The 16807-nt window shown below is 39.7% G+C and overlaps 3 protein-coding genes across 3 annotated transcripts; 2 read left to right on the plus strand and 1 right to left on the minus strand.

The window, feature by feature from the left end:
- Positions 1-129: 129 nt before the first annotated feature.
- Positions 130-3092, minus strand: rrad (Ras-related associated with diabetes). The gene is made up of 5 exons (XM_026377625.1): positions 3010-3092; positions 2348-2738; positions 1571-1644; positions 1258-1462; positions 130-1112 (listed from the first exon to the last, which is right to left on the minus strand). The coding sequence occupies exons 2-5, from the start codon at positions 2718-2720 to the stop codon at positions 835-837; spliced, it is 930 nt and encodes a 309-aa protein (XP_026233410.1). The 5' UTR covers positions 2721-2738; positions 3010-3092; the 3' UTR covers positions 130-834.
- A 1800-nt stretch (positions 3093-4892) lies between these two features.
- Positions 4893-8244, plus strand: LOC113173924 (ATP synthase F(0) complex subunit C2, mitochondrial-like). Its single transcript, XM_026377509.2, has 5 exons — positions 4893-4974; positions 5254-5339; positions 6803-6874; positions 7288-7487; positions 7836-8244. The coding sequence occupies exons 2-5, from the start codon at positions 5298-5300 to the stop codon at positions 7948-7950; spliced, it is 429 nt and encodes a 142-aa protein (XP_026233294.1). The 5' UTR covers positions 4893-4974; positions 5254-5297; the 3' UTR covers positions 7951-8244.
- A 407-nt stretch (positions 8245-8651) lies between these two features.
- On the plus strand, positions 8652-13317 carry nsun3 (NOP2/Sun RNA methyltransferase 3). Its single transcript, XM_026377615.1, has 6 exons — positions 8652-8943; positions 9823-9926; positions 10006-10526; positions 10912-11066; positions 11589-11710; positions 12274-13317. The coding sequence occupies exons 1-6, from the start codon at positions 8785-8787 to the stop codon at positions 12608-12610; spliced, it is 1398 nt and encodes a 465-aa protein (XP_026233400.1). The 5' UTR covers positions 8652-8784; the 3' UTR covers positions 12611-13317.
- Positions 13318-16807: the final 3490 nt, after the last annotated feature.

The raw sequence follows: 16807 nt of genomic DNA on the forward strand, positions 1-16807 counted from the left end.
AACACGCTTAACTACCTTATTTCCTTCGTGTAAAACCAATGACCAGTGAGGTTCCGTTCCACTGACGTGATCACATGAATATTCATGAGGATGTAAATCAGCTAAACAACATGTACTTCTTTTCTGCCGTATTCAAGACATATTTTATTGAAAAAAGGAGAAATCAACGTAAACAAAGAATTTCCAAATAATGTCAAAGTTCACAAGACTAATATAACTTATTGCTTTACCCCTACATTCACAACCTGAATTCAATGTCATGGAACAACATAGAATAACAGAAGATTCTCTTACTTTTGACAAGTCTTTAGTAACTTGGCCGAGGCACGAACCTGCGTATCTCGTTTCAAGTAAATATGACACCAGATGACTGAGCATTGTGATCCTTCAGCACGTTTTTACGATAATGAGATGTATGTATATTAGCATCATTCACGTTATAGTATATACATCAATCCCCTCCAATATAGGAGCACAACAATAACCCAACAGCAAAGCAATCTTTGCAAATCATTAGATATAACAAGCCTTTGTGGATTTTACATACATACTGATCATACTATGGCAGCAATATGTTTAAGGCAGACAATAAAATGAAATAAAATGAAATAAAATAGATGTTTGCAACATGCAGGTTATCGCCATCTTCATGATATGACTCGAACAACGTCAGCCATTTTTTACTACTGAAGTCCCTTCTTTGCTTTTTGTGTCTAAAAAATAAAAATATATTTCTGTACAGCTCTATTAGTCCTTTAGGGTTAGTGTTAAAACACACACAGCATCTGGTCTTCAGAGGCCAAAGAAAGAATGTCTGTCTGTCCCATCTGTTCCTCAAAGAACTGTTAGGTCATGGCAGGACTTTGACTTCTGCCTAAAAGCCATCTTCTTGTTCTTTCGCGCGACCATGCGGCCCAGAAACCTCTTAGCCTTCTTCCCGATGCTCTCCCTGCGCCTGCAGTTGGCCATGCGTCGTGCATTCTCCTCTTTGCTGTCTTTCCTCAAGCGAATCTGTCTGACAATGCCCTCGAATAGGTCCTGCACGTTGTGATGAAGGGATGCGGACGTCTCGATGAACTTGCAGTCGAACACCACTGCACAGGCACTTCCCTCTGCAACACAGAGTATATGAAAGAAAGAAAAATGAGAACTCTGAGAAGGTTTAATGAAACTTTAACAAATTCGAAAGCATACATTTCCTATTTGCTTTACTTGTCATGCAACTGAAGCACATATAAGGCTCAGTGGCTGACTTACCATCTACAGACACCTCTCTGGACCGAACCAAGTCACTCTTATTGCCCACGAGGATTATGGGAATGTTCTCTGACTGTCTGGCACGGCGCAGCTGAATTCGCAGTTCTGACGCCTTCTCAAAGCTTGATTTGTCTGTCACTGAATACACAATGATGTAGGCGTCTCCCATCGTCATGCACTGTTCTTTCAGCCACTGGCTGTTATCCTTCAGGGGAAAAACATGCACAATTTAACATCACGTATGGGCTGATCACATCTGTTACTAATGTAATAATCAGTTTAAATGGACACTGATAAGTATTATAAACCTCACCTGTTCCCAGATGTCATACAACACAATGGATGCCTCTTCTTCATCCACCATAATACATCTGTCATAAGTGTTTCCTGAGGAATGAAAGATAAGTATGACATTACACACTGACATGGATGAGACAAGAATCTCTTATGTGAACAGTGTTGCTCGTTGTCAGCATGCACGGTTGCTTTGCTACAGTGATTTTAGCACATCTCTGCTTTTGTAGTCTGCACACTGAGGCAGAAGGCTGATGAAAGCCTGTGATCAAACCATTATTGACATTTTACATTTTGACTTCACATTTTATTACTGGATGTTGTTTCTATTAGCCTGCTGTGCTGACTGGTGCCTCGCTGGAGATGGAAATAGCAATAATAAATTCACATGCACTCACTTCCATGTGTAATTTAATGCAGACCCTGTTTTTATTTCTAATGTTTAGATTAGACTAAACCTATTTCTGAGTTACAGCTCCTACAAGGCTTTGTGTGTCTTTTATGTAATAAAACATTGCATCTATTTTTTTATTAGATTTCAAGCTTGAATTGCTTTGATTTAAATATTAAGTGGTTAGATTCTTCATTTATGACTAAATTAATACAGCTTTTTAGTGACTACTGTATCTTCATTCATGGGTTGGTAATGTGATTCTATTGCGTAATGTCCAGTAGGCTATAATAGACTGAATTAACCTTTGACATCACATACATCTTCATAGACATCGAGTGTGTGAGCCTATGGGAATGCGTGGGGTGCTGGCACTGATGACTCATCCTCAGCATCACTAGTTACCTGCTTCATCGCAGTCGTGACCAGCATCCTCAAGTCCTCCGAAGACTCGCGCCAGGCTGGACTTGCCGACTCCGTGCTCACCGAGGAGAACCACCTTGTACACCTGAGACTCCGCTTCGCTGCTGGTGGAGATGACGGAATCGGAGGAGTCCGACGCGCAGCTGCCCCGGTGCTGCTCCTTCGGAGAGTGGGACGTGCAGCGCAGGAGGTTGGACAGATCGTCGGTTTGTCCTGTCTGTGGCATCGTGGTGCGCAGGTCCCGGTCGTCCACCGGCATGCTTCTCCGGTGTAGGTTGGGTAGATTCATGGGGAACGGCACGCTTCCTCTTCTCTTGTCCATGTTACGCAATTTATCACCCTTGTTCAAAGTCATTGTGCTAATACCGAGAATCTGTGGAGAGGTGCAGCGCGTAAATTGGTGATCTTATGTTATATTGCATTTAATTTTGAAGTGTAAAAGTTTTTGTAAGAGGATAATGCTACGTTATTTCCACAAACATGTTTGTCTTTAGACGTCTTGTCGTTAAATTAAAACACATATGTCCAAAGCAAATGTCTAATCATTTTTTTTCTGTAATGCCAACTTGACACGTTTAACTCTACTCCACATAAAACATAAAAAGGAAAGCTTCAAATGTTTCATCAGTCTAAAAGACACTTACTCGGTGATGGCAATTAAGTCCAACGACGGCAATCCAATAATCCCTGGTTTGAAGACTTGTTGTGCCAAAAAAGCGGATTTGCTTGGGTCTGATCAGAGGCGCTGCTCAGCTTGTTTATATATGACTGGGATGTGACGTCGGCAGGGATTCGCCCAGAGAATCACGTCTCCGCTTATTATGGTGGTGCGTAACGGTAACATCATACAGAGGAGGGGGTGTATGACTGGAAGAGCTGAGGAATCTCCCTTCCGCATCGCCAAAAGGAGCTTACATCTGAGGGGGCGGCCAGAGATGAATCCTTGAAGAGGGAAAGCCCACTTAGAGTTTGATAGATATAAATATTTCATGGTAATTTAGGGGAGATACATTTAGAGATGATGGAAGGACACTCACATGATGCGAGATGCTGAAGTGTATTTGCGCGCAGATTAATACTTTTATAGAAATATGATCGTTTAAGCTTTTACCATCACTGTCACTGCAAACTGGAGGTCACTGCTACACTAACACCATATATTTGCAATGAGAACAGCTGATGACCAGATAAATGCACAGCAGCAGCCCATCTACACTACATTTAAAAAAGCATAATGATGTGCACATATGCAAAAAACAAAAAAAAACAAAACTCCAAATCCAACGCTGACGCACCTGACTGTGAGACATAAAAATTCTACACACGGTGGCATTCGTTTATCATTCATCCCGTGCTCTCCACCTACCACCTTGCTGTCTGAAAGGAAAGCAGCCTGCAGCCAACGCATCCACACAGGCCAATTTGTTGTATCTGCAGTTGTAATCGTCCTCAGCTGGCAGACGTGACTTATACCCACGGTGTTTTTTTTTTATACTGATAAATTCCTTTGCTGTATATTGTTAAAAGCCTCCACCCTCTAGGCTGCAGAAAGGTACATTTCAGATTGTTTAATTGAGCTCAAATGACTTCAGGTCAGTTTTTACTTTTACTTTTCCCTTGATATTGTATCTAGTGACAGTACATTGATAGCACATTGTGCATACATTTACTCGCACACGATCATACTATACACAGTGAAGTGATGCTCTCCACACACCAATTTCATTTTCCAATTCCCATGACTGACTCCTAGTGGAGTACTTCTGCCCCCTGGCGGCCTAACAGCGCGCGTTCAGCATTTTAATGCAAACTTAACGCGTAGTTAGTTATATAGTTTTAGGCTGTAGTATCCATTCATGTATTCATATGCAAGTAGTTTTTCTAAATCTACGTATCGCTGTTAACATTTACTCTAGAATCTCTCATCCTATTTTAGACAGATTATTTTTATTTATCCTAAATACTGAATCTCTTTCTATAGATCCAGTGCAAATATGGATTTAGTGAAAACACCGTTGCCATAATTATGTGGTTTGTACATTTATTATATGAATATAGGATATTAATTACTTCTACGTTTTTCTATTGGGTCCAAGACAAACAGGTGTTTAAATTTTATTTTCCACGATTGATTATACTAGATCAATGACTCCCATAATACCTCTCCATTTAAAGCAGAACAGAAGCATTACTACAGCATCCAAAATAATGATTTCTTTGAATATATTTGAGCAGATATTGAACATTATCACTTTCATGATTACTTAGTACATCTAATAAAGTGCTTTTGAACATAATAACCTCCATGCCTCCTTGTGTTCAAACTGCCTCTAGGGGGCAGTAAGTACCCTGATAAGTAGTTTTCTCTGTGGAGGTGCAGGTGCTGAATATTTTCTTTATTCGAAAATGTGTCAGACTCAGTTGAGGTCATTGTCTGTGCACCGTGAACTGTCCTAGTTTATTTTTTAAAGAGGAATAAAAACATGTTGGTGCCTCTGGGCTGGACGCTGCGTCATCAGCTCCACGTCAAGAAGCCGGAAGTCTGTCCTTTGCATGGGGACACTGCGCATGCGCAAGCCTCTCATGTCTTCGACCTCTACTACAGGCCGGTGAGAGCAAATCTCCTCTGTTACAAACTGTTTTCCACTCATTTATATGTGTGTGACACATGTGTGTAACCCTGTATTTGTGTAGTTCTTCTAACTGCAGCACTGCTCAGAGATTGCGATTCGTCAGCCGGCTTGTTGTTAGCACATTATTTCGTTTTGCAGCTGATGTTGACCTTACTTGTGTGTCCGCTTAACTTTAACTGCGTTGTACCTTTGTAGTTATTCTGTGAATTAACTGAGTTTATGTTGTTGTTGTTTTGTGTGTGTAACTTTCTGCAGACACTGAATCAACGACAGCTGATTTTGATTGACCTGACCCCATCATGATGTTTGCCTGCGCTAAGTTCGTCTCCACACCCTCTCTGGTGAGTCTGCATCAATGACAGGAGCTGACTTTGTCTTTTGTGCCTGTTGACACCAGGATAGTGATTCATCTGCTGTTTATTTAAGTCAAGATACATGGTAGTTAAAATGGAGCTGGCTGCTAACACTTAGCTAAAGCTACAGTTTATCATTTACAGTATATACTCAGTTATAAGTCTTGCAACTAATGATTTGATAATGTTTTGTCAAATGTATAAAAAAATAATAAAAGTAATTTAAAGAAAAAGCAGCTAAACCTTATATTTGAAGCAGGAAACGTTTTCCATGATATAACAAATACACATCCCAACCCATCCAAAAAACCACTCTAATATATATATAAATTATAGTATGCATTTATTGATGAGCTTCTGCAGTGTCACAACATTTCTTCCCCTCCAGAATTCATTTTTCGCTAAGATATTGTATTGATGATGGGAGAGTCGGACCACTGTGCAAAGTCTTCTTCAGCACATCCCAAATATTCTCAATGGGGTTAAGGTCTGGACTCTGTGGTGTTCATTTGTGAAAATGACATTGCCATCTTGGTAAATGCCATCAGGGAAGAAAAAAGTATATTTGGACACATAACTAGGAATGATGGGTGCATCACTTCACCTGCCTCCCTTCTTACCCTGATGCACCCATCACTCTAGAACAGGGTAAATCTGGGCTCATCAGACTACATGACCTTATTCCATTGGACAGTTCTTAACCCAGTATTCATCAATCTCATTAGATGTTTTCTTTGATCATGACTATAATTTGACCCTTCTGAAACAGATTAACATCTTTTCCACAATCACAGGATGTGTCTTCAGACATGGTTGCTTAAGAAATGAGAAGCTACTCACTGCATCAGTTATGGTTAAATAACTTGTTGCCAGCTGAAACACAAATATCCATGCAGTAATTATCCAGTGGGAGACTCTTACTTATTTGCTTAGTTAATTCCAGGTGGAGACTTTTTTTTTGGACGGGTAGTGTAGTTCCCAATTAATTATTTTGTCAACCAACTACTCATTTCAGCTATATCTGTATGTACGTAGACCATTTATAACAAAGCTTTATACGTTTAAAGCTCTTTAAATGTACAATATGTATGCAAAATCTCAATTTGTCGGGTAACTGACAAATACACCAACTAGCCTAAGCCTTAAAACCACGAAGACACGCAGTGCATCACAGCTTGCTGCGTAAGAGGCTGTGTAACTGCAATATGACAAGACCCAAATAAAGCATTAAGCACCTCAGTATAGGACTTGAGTAAATTTACAAGTTGTTGCTATACATTCTTCCACCATAAAATCTAAATGTCACTCCAGATGAAACCAGTTCTTTTGATGTCATCTTAAAGAGAGTAGATTTATTATAAGCAAATTCAAAGCTGTGCAGACAGTAGTAGCATTCTGTTTAATCATATCATCATAATACAACAGTTTTGTTTTTCTTTCCACCACTACAGGTCCGTGCCGGATCTCGAGCACTGTACAGACCACTCTCAGCAGCAGTAGTGTCAGATGCCAGGAAAGTGGATGTGAGTGCCTTTCTCTATTGGGATTTGCAACTCAATTGCTAACGCTGATTGTTCACAGAGGCTGGGTTCTCTGAATCACAACTCCATTACCTTGTTTCTCACATACAGTGACTAGACAAATAAAGCCCCTGTACATTGCAATGCATAGTAATTAAATAGTACTTAGTTCATGTTAAGTTAGGTTCATGTAAATTTTTTATTTAATAAAACATTTTAATCATATACAATTAAGACTATTAAAAAAATGATCCTAGGGCTGCATAATTGTGCATAGCTGTGCTAGTGGTCACTATGCACACAAGTACATAACATGATATGAACTTTGTAGATAAGTAAGTACATAAAGCAGGACGACCTCTGTGATCCTATAATCTTAGCTTTGTACTTACCTCCATTTACTTATATATGTTCAGACTGCTTCACTCCTGGCACCACAAAGCATTGTAGCCCCCCAGCAGCAGCTGGTAGTGCGGAGCATCTGTACTAGTGGTGTGAGCCGTGACATAGACACTGCTGCAAAGTTCATCGGTGCTGGAGCTGCCACTGTGGGAGTTGCAGGATCCGGAGCAGGAATTGGAACAGTGTTCGGTAGCCTTATTATTGGATATGCCAGGTAAATTATTCTGTCTTGTTCATCTGTCTAGCTTGCAGTTAACTTAGTTAATTAGTTAGTAGGTTAACCCTACGCGTGTTGGTTATCCTCCTGGTGAATGTGCAAGTGATGTAATGTAAAAAACATTCACCTGACCAAATGTCTGTGAGGCACTGCACCGCCTTACGACTCCACGCTTGTCATCCTGCACTATGTTTTGAGTGTGTAAGTGAAGGAGGGAGGAAATTAATATCTACCCACCAAATTATTTGATTCATAGATCTTCTTTAGGTCGTCTGAGAAGAATCTTGCTTTAAAATGTCTTGGCAGTTGTACTTATAACAGTTAACACCACCTCTTTCTTAACAGGAACCCCTCTCTGAAGCAGCAGCTGTTCTCTTACGCAATCTTGGGATTTGCTCTTTCTGAAGCCATGGGTCTCTTCTGTTTGATGGTTGCTTTCCTTATTCTGTTTGCAATGTAAACCAGTTTGCTGTAAAGAGATAAAAATATTAATGAGAATTTGCTATTTGAGAACCTCCGGGAACGTCTGATCATTTCAGCTGAGGATGTTGCTTAATCATTTTAATGATAGTTTATCATTATATTGTATATTTAATCTTTTTTGTTAACATGCAACCTGTAGATGAAATAAAACATTTAACTGACAAAGTGCTTGTACATTTCGGTGTTTTATGTCTGATTTATTTGTGTATGTTGATTTAGGCATTGTGGCACCGTTTCTTACATAACATAATTAAAATACTTGAAACCCTAATAATATTTTTTTTTCTGGCTGTAATATTGCAATAATTAGCTATATCAATAACATCAATTAATTGTTAAATATGACCTTAAAAAGTAGCCAAAATGGATGGATGAGGATGAGTAGAGGATGGATTGAATAGAAAGGATGATTAACCAGCTCAGAAATACACATTTTACGGTAACACTAGCTAATTAAAGAAGTGTTTAGGGTTGTGGAGGTTTACAGGCGATTTCCACACAGTCTTTGCTGAATTCACAGTCACATAAATGAATTTATATGTGTGTTATAATACCTTGGAAGCTCGTATCACATGAAACTAATCAAAGTATTGTGTTGATGACCTTGGCGTCGACGGGTTTTCAGGTGGAACTAAAGTAGAGTTCAAGTTGAGGGAGGAAACATTTGTGGGACGTACTTGTCACTGTACACTATATCCAATATAGTATGTTGAATTAAAATGCACAAAAATAGAATTATAATCATGAGAAATAGGTGAGGACGTGCCAGTTCACATATACAGTAAAACTACAGAGCCGAACGTCCAAATAAATGTTTTCAGTACAGCGGTTTTACCGGGACCGGAGGACAATTAGCCTTAAACCCGAGAAGCTAACGCCGACAGCGTCGTGGTTGTTGCGGTCTTGTTACTGTCACTCGGGTCGAGATGTTGTTTTACAACCGGGTGGACAAAAAACTCCAAACAACCAGGTAAACAAACACCAAGATCTGCATTTGGAGAAGATTTCCCCGTGTATTAATTCATTTACTGACTTTGCAGTAGGCTGACTTTATTGGCAGCAACTTTCTGTCACAGCTCCTGTCAAAGTAGAAATTTGACATTCGGCTTATTTCATGTTTTTATGAGCTCATTACTGATGCCGTCCAAGAAACTAAGTTATCACCTCTCTAACGTAAATGTGAGCTTTATAAATCACCAGTAGTTTGTGGAAATTAAACCACACTCAGCGATGGTAGCAGTTAACTTAGTTCACCACTAGATGGGGCAGCATGTTTGACTGTTTTGTATTTCTGTAAGATGTTGACTGGATAATTTACAGCTGAGCTGCATTATATGACACTTTAAACTACCTGCCTCACTTTTGATGAAGGTCTTGTTTGAGAATATTTTTAATTTCTGCAATCTCCTAAATTTTAATAAACTCTTATATACAGAACCGTGCAAGAGCATAATGCTCTTAGACTCTTTACCCATACATACACAGTCTTTACATAATGTCATGGAAGGATGACATAGTAGGGTTGATCAGTCCAAAATGTGCTGTACTAAAGCATGACAATTACTGCGAACATACAGCTAGAGTCACAAAGAAATATTTTCAGCAAGCAGAATAAGGAGTCATATAACAAATTATGACCCCCAAAAAACCCTGATGTCTACATCGTGGAGTCAGCGTGGGGCCACACGACAGGAAGCAAAGACAGGAACAATTGTTTTTACATGTGACCTTAGCGAATTCAGTTGCTATGCTTTAGCATATTATATGTATAACTGAATAGTGATATAACTTTTTTTAAGTTTAGGATTTACTTTACCTCTCGGTAACATTTTCTCTAATCTACTAACAGGTAACCAAAAGACACAAAAAGGTAAGACCTCCATGTCAGCCGGTACTGGACCACTTCGACCAGCAGTACAGTCAGGAACTTGGAGACTTGTGGACTTCTGCAAGGTACATTTCATCTCAAATAATTAACCTTACACATAGCATTTGTATATTCTCTTTATTGGGTTTTTGTCTCATGCTGCAGGTCAGTGCTCCTGGACTCTAACACATGGCAGTATGGGGTCATGCTTAACCGCTTCACAGCTGTGACAGGTGTCACTCAGCTTCTGCAGTCACAGGGCTTTTCCAGGTTCCTGCCCCAAAAAGATGTCTCTCAGTTGCTTTGTGATGTCCGCTCGTCAGTGTCCAGTTCTACATACCAAGCAGCAAAAGACTATCTGTCGTCACCTCACTGCAACTCCAAGTGCCCCCCTGTTGACTCCTGTCCTCAACCTGGCTGCACCACTCGTTCACCTATTCAGGAACTTGATTCAGAGCCTTTACTCACTTTGCCTCGTCCCAAACTGCAGTGTTATATCCACCCATATCCAGTGCGATTTCCCTCTCAGGCTCACAGGCCTGGCCAGCTGAAGCAGTACTACCTCTTGAATGCTGCCTCCCTGCTTCCCGTGCTGGCTTTGCAAGTCAGAGATGGGGAGAAAGTTTTGGATCTTTGCTCAGCCCCTGGGGGCAAAGCCCTAGCCATAATGCAGTATGCCACCCCAGGTAAAACAAGCATTTTTAATAGAGTTTGCAGTCATGATAGGAGGTATAACATGCTTGTGGATTTTGTTTTTAAGGACCTTGGTTTTTTTAATATTAAATCTTAAAGTTAATTTGTCTGCTCGTGACGTTAATAAGCATTAATTGTTGTTCTGCAGTAGAAATTGTAACCAACTGGCTTATTAAAGGCATGTTGACAACACAGTGAACGACCTTCTTCATGACAGAGGTGTATTTCCCTGGAGAAGTGTATTAGGTTTTATTTCAAAATATTAAAAGCATACTTTGCATATAAGCTGCTGGTGTAAAAATATTTTGTTGCTGCTGTGAATAGTCTATTTGCATTGAATACTAGCAATAAGTAATGATGTCCCATGTTATGTTCCAGCACTCCTCTGCTGTAATGAACCAGATCCTCACAGGCGGGACTGGCTGGCCAAAACTCTGGAGTCTTTCCTACCTCACTCATTAAACAGCAGAGTAATTGTGTCTTCACAGGATGGACGATGTTTTGGAATCAGTGAAGCAATGACATATGACAAGGTGGGCAAAGCAATCCTGTCATGTTTATGGCACCATGTGATTTAATTTTAGTGTTTAACAAATTAAGGTGACATTTCCTTTGTCCAAGTCCATGGAAATGAATAAGATCAGTAGGTCCTTGCTAATAAGCCCGGCCAAAAAGAAGAAAATCGTTTATTCAAAATAGAGGCCAACAAGAGGCAGACAAATGGCTGGGCAGAATCAAAGTGACTGATAATGGAACAAAGCACAGGATGAAAGGTTGAGAGTAAAATGCAGCGTGAACAATGACAGTAGAGTACTAGAGAATCTAGCTATATTGACAGTGATACAATTTTGTAAAAACAATTGCATAGAGGACAAATTTATGGGAGATGTAAACTTATTGTTTCACTTGTTTAAAGTATTTTTCTCTCATTTATTTGTTCCTCCTTCACTTTTCCTTTTCCTTCATGGCCATTTCTGTCTCTCACAGCCATTACATTTGTGAATCCTCTGAATCGCACCTTGAACTACTCATAATATTTTCTTAATCTCTTGAAGGTTTTAGTCGATGCCCCATGTTCTAATGACAGGAGCTGGCTGTATACTAGCAACAGCCAGCAGGGGGAACAGAGACTGAAGGAAAGAGCCAAGCTTCCTGTCCTCCAGGCTCAGCTGCTTAGGTAAATCCAATCCCCAACATGGAAAAGTGTCTGCTGTGTGGTGCTTTCCTGTCTTTGTACTTGTTGTTACTCGTGATGTAGGATATTGGTACATTCAAATGCAACATAACTTTGCTCCAGATGAGGAGAATGTGCTGTACACAAAATAATGTAACTGTTTTGCTGATACAAAAAAGTTTTATAAAGTAAAATGGTTGAATACTAGTTGGCTACATTTGATACTACAGTATAAATGACAAGGTGACATAATCACCTCCATAGTCCTTCAGGGGTCAGAGTGATGCCCTACAAACATTCATGTGCAGCTTAAAAATCTGTTTGCATGGTCTGTCTAGCAGTAAATTATAACGAAGGAGCTCTTCCTATTGCTGGGTTGCCGTCATGTTTTCTCGTCTATATGTGTGTAACATGTCTGTGTACATATCTCTGTGTGTACGTAGTGTAGGTACAGATCTGTTTGAGGGCAAATGGAAACTATGAATTGCTCTTAAGTCCTGTAAACAGAGCTTGATGTGTAAAATCGTTTTTTGTCATGAAGTGCAATATTTATCTTCTCTTTACAGGTCTGCACTGTCAGCAGTGCGCCCAGGGGGTGTTGTTGTCTATTCCACTTGCACACTGTCCAGTTCTGAAAACTATGCTGTGGTTGAAACTGTGCTCAATGACTTTCCTGAGGCTGAACCTGAAGACTTGTGGGAAGAGATTGCCATTCCTTTATCCAAATATTTTACATTTAGTCCTGCACACCCTGGTCACGGTCAGACACCTCTCAAGCCATCCCTGCAGCCACAAGACAGCAGTGTGTCCTCTAATCACCACAGACCTGGAATTTTAGTGGTGCCTCAGCCAGGCAAAACCTGGGGACCCATGTTTTTGTCACGGATTAGAAGAAGGAAATAGTGTGTGTTGTTCTGTGCAGGAAAGATATGTGGAAACAAATGACTAAATAAGTTGTTTTGTTTTTTTAAGATGCAAAATACCTGAAAATGCATGGAGCCGGCTTGTTACTGACACAAAACTACACACAGTGTCTCCCTGCACCTGTGCAACCTCTAGAGAAAGAAAGTAATAGCAGCAGTGCGTTAGACAAACAGATGTAACATGTAATTGTAGTCACACACATTCCTGTCTACCATAAGATTTTACCACTTGTTACACCTAAAACAAAATAAAAATAGATTTTGCTGCTTTACTCAGCATTATAGTTAGTTTCAGCTCATTGTTTAGCTGTCTGGTCTGCAGCAGTGCTGCTTCATTTTCACTGCTCTTATATCATCTTCTTTCAACCACAGCGCACAGCCGTTTTTTTTAGGGAAGAGTCTGATATTTTGCATAGGAATTGGCAGAGACCAAAACTAGAGAGTAAAAGACTATATTCAGAGAGAGAATAATGGATTTACATCCATCAAGTGGCCAGAAAACCAACTTCAAATGAATGATAAGGTTAGTGTGTAAGATGATGGCACTGTGACTTGTTTCCAATTCCTCCAAGTGGCCACAAAAATATCAGTTGCTGTATTGCTTATTATTGATTTTTTTGTTTTATTAGATTAGATGTACAGATTAAATACTCACTCAACATGTTTATGTGGCTTACATTATTTAAACTTTGTTCATGTTGTATCATTAAAATGATAACACTATAATGCTGCAATATATTGCATGGTAAGGTTATAGTATTAAAAATTCAGTGATACTATGCTAATGTTTATTGAATAAGTTTCAACCTTCTAAATATTCTTTGTATACTTGTATACTACTTTGAGCGGTAGTACAAAAATGAGAGAAGACTTGGTGCCGCAGAACCTCCCAGCTTCAGATATTAAATCGGGGAATTCATTAAACTTTGATTACCTCCTCACTAGAATTTCTAAGTCTATCTGAATTCCCATGACTGATACGTCCATTGACCTGCAGTACATTATATCTAAGTGCCATAACACTGTTGGAAATTTGTTCAGACATGCTCAACAGGAGGCTGAAAGTTTCCACTCTGAGATGAGTTTAATAATCAGGAAATGTGAGAGCAGTAATAATTAACACAGAGTGTCTGTAAGAGTTACCTCGTCCTTCATTCCCGGTATTTCGTGTTGTCCTACTGTGAATTAACACCTGCGTAAGTCTCAGTAGATGTCATCTAAAACCTGCCATCATCCTTCCCTTCAGTGTGATGACTAATGCAGGATCACCTCTTATAGTGGCTCATTACCTGGGTGGACTGTTGTTGTGTCATGCTTGAGTGAAAAGTAGATGCTGTTTCATCGCAGTCTTGTAGCATTTCATCAGCCCATGATTGCACAGACCAGAAGCCGAAGGTGTTTTGAAAGGACCCGTAGACAATAACAAACAAGAATCTTTTTTTTTTTTTTTTCAAGTTTTGAATGTACCAGACTGACGAAGTATGCTGTTGCAGAGGCAGTTATATGCGGAAATCCTTATTTCTTTCTCCCAAATATATATACAGCTGGCAGTTGTGAGCAATATGAGACACTGAAGGATATGATTGCTGAAATAGAAAAGCTATAAGAGCTTGCACTGGTTTCATTCTACTACTCTGCGTGGCCATAGACACAAGCATTATTGGGTGCATTTCTATGGCTATTTTTATTGGCTGTCCTACTTTTGCTCCACTTCTCCATGTCTTTGAAAAGTAGCTCCAGTCTCTTATGTGATTGTATCATCACGCCACCACAACATCACCGCAACTTAAAAGTGGCGAGATATGAAGATGAAGTGGGCCTTCATTGGGGTTAAGCATGTGGCTGACCTTTGTGTGAACCCTGGTTTGTTGATGTTCCCCATATTGCAGTGTTTCCTCAAGGGGAGAATCTCTAAGCAGCTTTTCCTCCACTTCAAAGGGAGAGAATGTAGGCCTGCTTTGCATAATCAGGTGGGGAACAGCTTTTTGCCAGAGAGGCAGGAATTAATTTGTGGTACCGCCAGATGTAATCATTAAAACCCCAGTCATTGACAATAAGAGGAGAGGAGGAGGGGAAATTAGATGAGAAATTGTAGAACAGTAGATAGAATGAGAAGGAGATATGATGTACAGGACGGTCTTGAATACCAGAGGAAGCGATAGCTAAGCAGACTAATCTGGCCTGAGCTCTGTGAAACCACAACGCTATTTTTCAGTCAGCTCTGTCACTCTGTGTTTGCACATGTTGGCATGAATTTAATCCTTACTTCTCTTACCCATACTTTACTATTTAGTGATGTGCAAAGTGGTAAAGAAAAAATCCCGAAAAAGGATTTGAAAGCCAGAAAACCACAGTTATTTTAGACAGCTATATATCTCCGCCATTTAGCTGCTCTACTCCCAGCGTCTAAATGCACAGTATGGTTCAGTCTCACTGCTCTCATTAACCCCATTTCCAGCAGCAGGAAGCTGTCTTCAGCAAAAAAAAAAAAAAAAAAAAACTCTGAAACCCAGTGTACTCTGCAATTTTATGATATATTCATATGGAGCATAGCATAATGCTCAAAAAATCATTGACGTATTATTTGTGCTGCTAAAATCAACTCACCAAAACACAATTTTTTAAGTGGTTACTTGCGATTTCTGTAAAGTGTTTGACTTTAGGTGTTTGCTACTGAATGTGGTATACAGTTACCAAGTAGGGGCTATAGATTAACTGCCTTTTGGGGTAGCCATCATTCATTTCAAACATCATAGTTTGTCAATATTCCATCAGTGGAAGTGAGAGACCAGGATTGCTACTTGTGATTGATTGTTATGCTCATCTCTGAGGGGAAAAAGTCTGCAAAGAAGGAATATTTATAGGTGAAGTCAAACTCTCCATAAGCATACAAAAACAAAGTTGTTGTTTTTTTATTGGGCTACAGCTCTTAGTAAATTACAGTTCAATGTGCAACTCTAACATTCAAGGATAACACAAGATCCAAAATCTATCCCCGCTGGGACACCCAGCCCTCCCTCTCCGTACGGCACGCTTTGACAAGTCCTTCAGGTATCAGTTATTATAAAATTATCATTGTTAAGAAGCTATAAAATGTACAACTCAAAGCAGAAATAACTGAAAATCTTTTGAAGGCAGTTCACTGTCTGGGTCACAGTAGAATTTAACACCACCTCTGCACATCAAGATAAGTTTTTTGTACAAAAAGTTCATGTAGTGTAGAACAAAAGGACCAGTACACACTCTTGCAAATAATGAACAAGCACTCCACCAGAACCTGCAGTTACCCTTCTTGGATCCCTGCAAGAGAAAGAACTGCGTTTTTCCAACTCTACTTTAAACCTGGTATCCAGCCCTCAAAAAAGCTGCTGGAAAAAGCAGGAAAACTAGAAGCAAACTTGACACTGTTTCTTACTCTTAGATAGTTACAGGACAACTTAATTGTCCTGAGTTGTTGTAAAAAATATGTAAAGTGTAACACTGAAAAACAATTACTGTGTTTTATTTGAGTACTGACTGGATACAGAACAAGATTTCTTATGTTCTTAGGCCTGGAGAGACATTAAGTCTCAAGGGAAAATTAGTGAGGGAGCAGTGAATGTACAAAGATAACAAAATCAGCTTCAAGGGGAGAGGGGCAGAGAGATTTCAGACAAACGACACAGAGAAAAAAATGTGTTGTAGTTGGTCTCGGAAGCAGTGAGGACGTAGACATCTGTAACAGCTGCACGAGGAGACAAAGCACAGGCTTAGCAGACTGAAGGCAGGACAGATTACCCAGTCCCAGACATTTATTCATCCTTTGAGGAAAAGACAGAATTGATCGGGAGATATAAAGCTAAAGCCTTAGACGGTCTTGCTGCGAAATAGGATTTGAGAGAGAACTACCAGGTCATTTCAGTTTTAAGTATCAAGTCATCATTTTCCCACAAATTAAATGCAAATTGGAACAGCAGAGAGCAGTAAAACTGGGCATGAATTATGCCAAATTAGAAAGTACGTTTACCGACTGCTTAAACAGCAACTATACCAGCAGTGGTTCACACTGGTTTCCACCTGTAACTCCTCAGTCTGGACGACAACAGAAGAGCAGAATTCCAGTACGGTTTCTCTCATGTCATACAATCTTGCAAATATATTACGTTTCGAGCTGAGTCCTTGATTCATTTATCGCCTG

The sequence above is a fragment of the Anabas testudineus genome, chromosome 3 (assembly GCF_900324465.2).
Source record: "Anabas testudineus chromosome 3, fAnaTes1.2, whole genome shotgun sequence".
In the NCBI taxonomy this organism is placed as follows: domain Eukaryota; kingdom Metazoa; phylum Chordata; class Actinopteri; order Anabantiformes; family Anabantidae; genus Anabas; species Anabas testudineus.

Coding starts and splice junctions, on each gene's coding strand:
- rrad (XM_026377625.1), bottom strand. CDS start 2,720: ATGACTTTGAACAAGGGTGATAAATTGCGTAACATGGACAAGAGAAGA. Junction 1,463..1,570: donor TGTATGACATCTGGGAACAG/GTGAGGTTTATA, acceptor TTTCCCCTGAAG/GATAACAGCCAGTGGCTGAA. Junction 1,113..1,257: donor CAGAGAGGTGTCTGTAGATG/GTAAGTCAGCCA, acceptor TCTGTGTTGCAG/AGGGAAGTGCCTGTGCAGTG.
- LOC113173924 (XM_026377509.2), top strand. CDS start 5,298: ATGATGTTTGCCTGCGCTAAGTTCGTCTCCACACCCTCTCTG. Junction 5,340..6,802: donor TCGTCTCCACACCCTCTCTG/GTGAGTCTGCAT, acceptor CCACCACTACAG/GTCCGTGCCGGATCTCGAGC. Junction 7,488..7,835: donor CTTATTATTGGATATGCCAG/GTAAATTATTCT, acceptor CTTTCTTAACAG/GAACCCCTCTCTGAAGCAGC.
- nsun3 (XM_026377615.1), top strand. CDS start 8,785: ATGTTTTCAGTACAGCGGTTTTACCGGGACCGGAGGACAATTAGCCTT. Junction 9,927..10,005: donor GACTTGTGGACTTCTGCAAG/GTACATTTCATC, acceptor CTCATGCTGCAG/GTCAGTGCTCCTGGACTCTA. Junction 10,527..10,911: donor AATGCAGTATGCCACCCCAG/GTAAAACAAGCA, acceptor GTTATGTTCCAG/CACTCCTCTGCTGTAATGAA.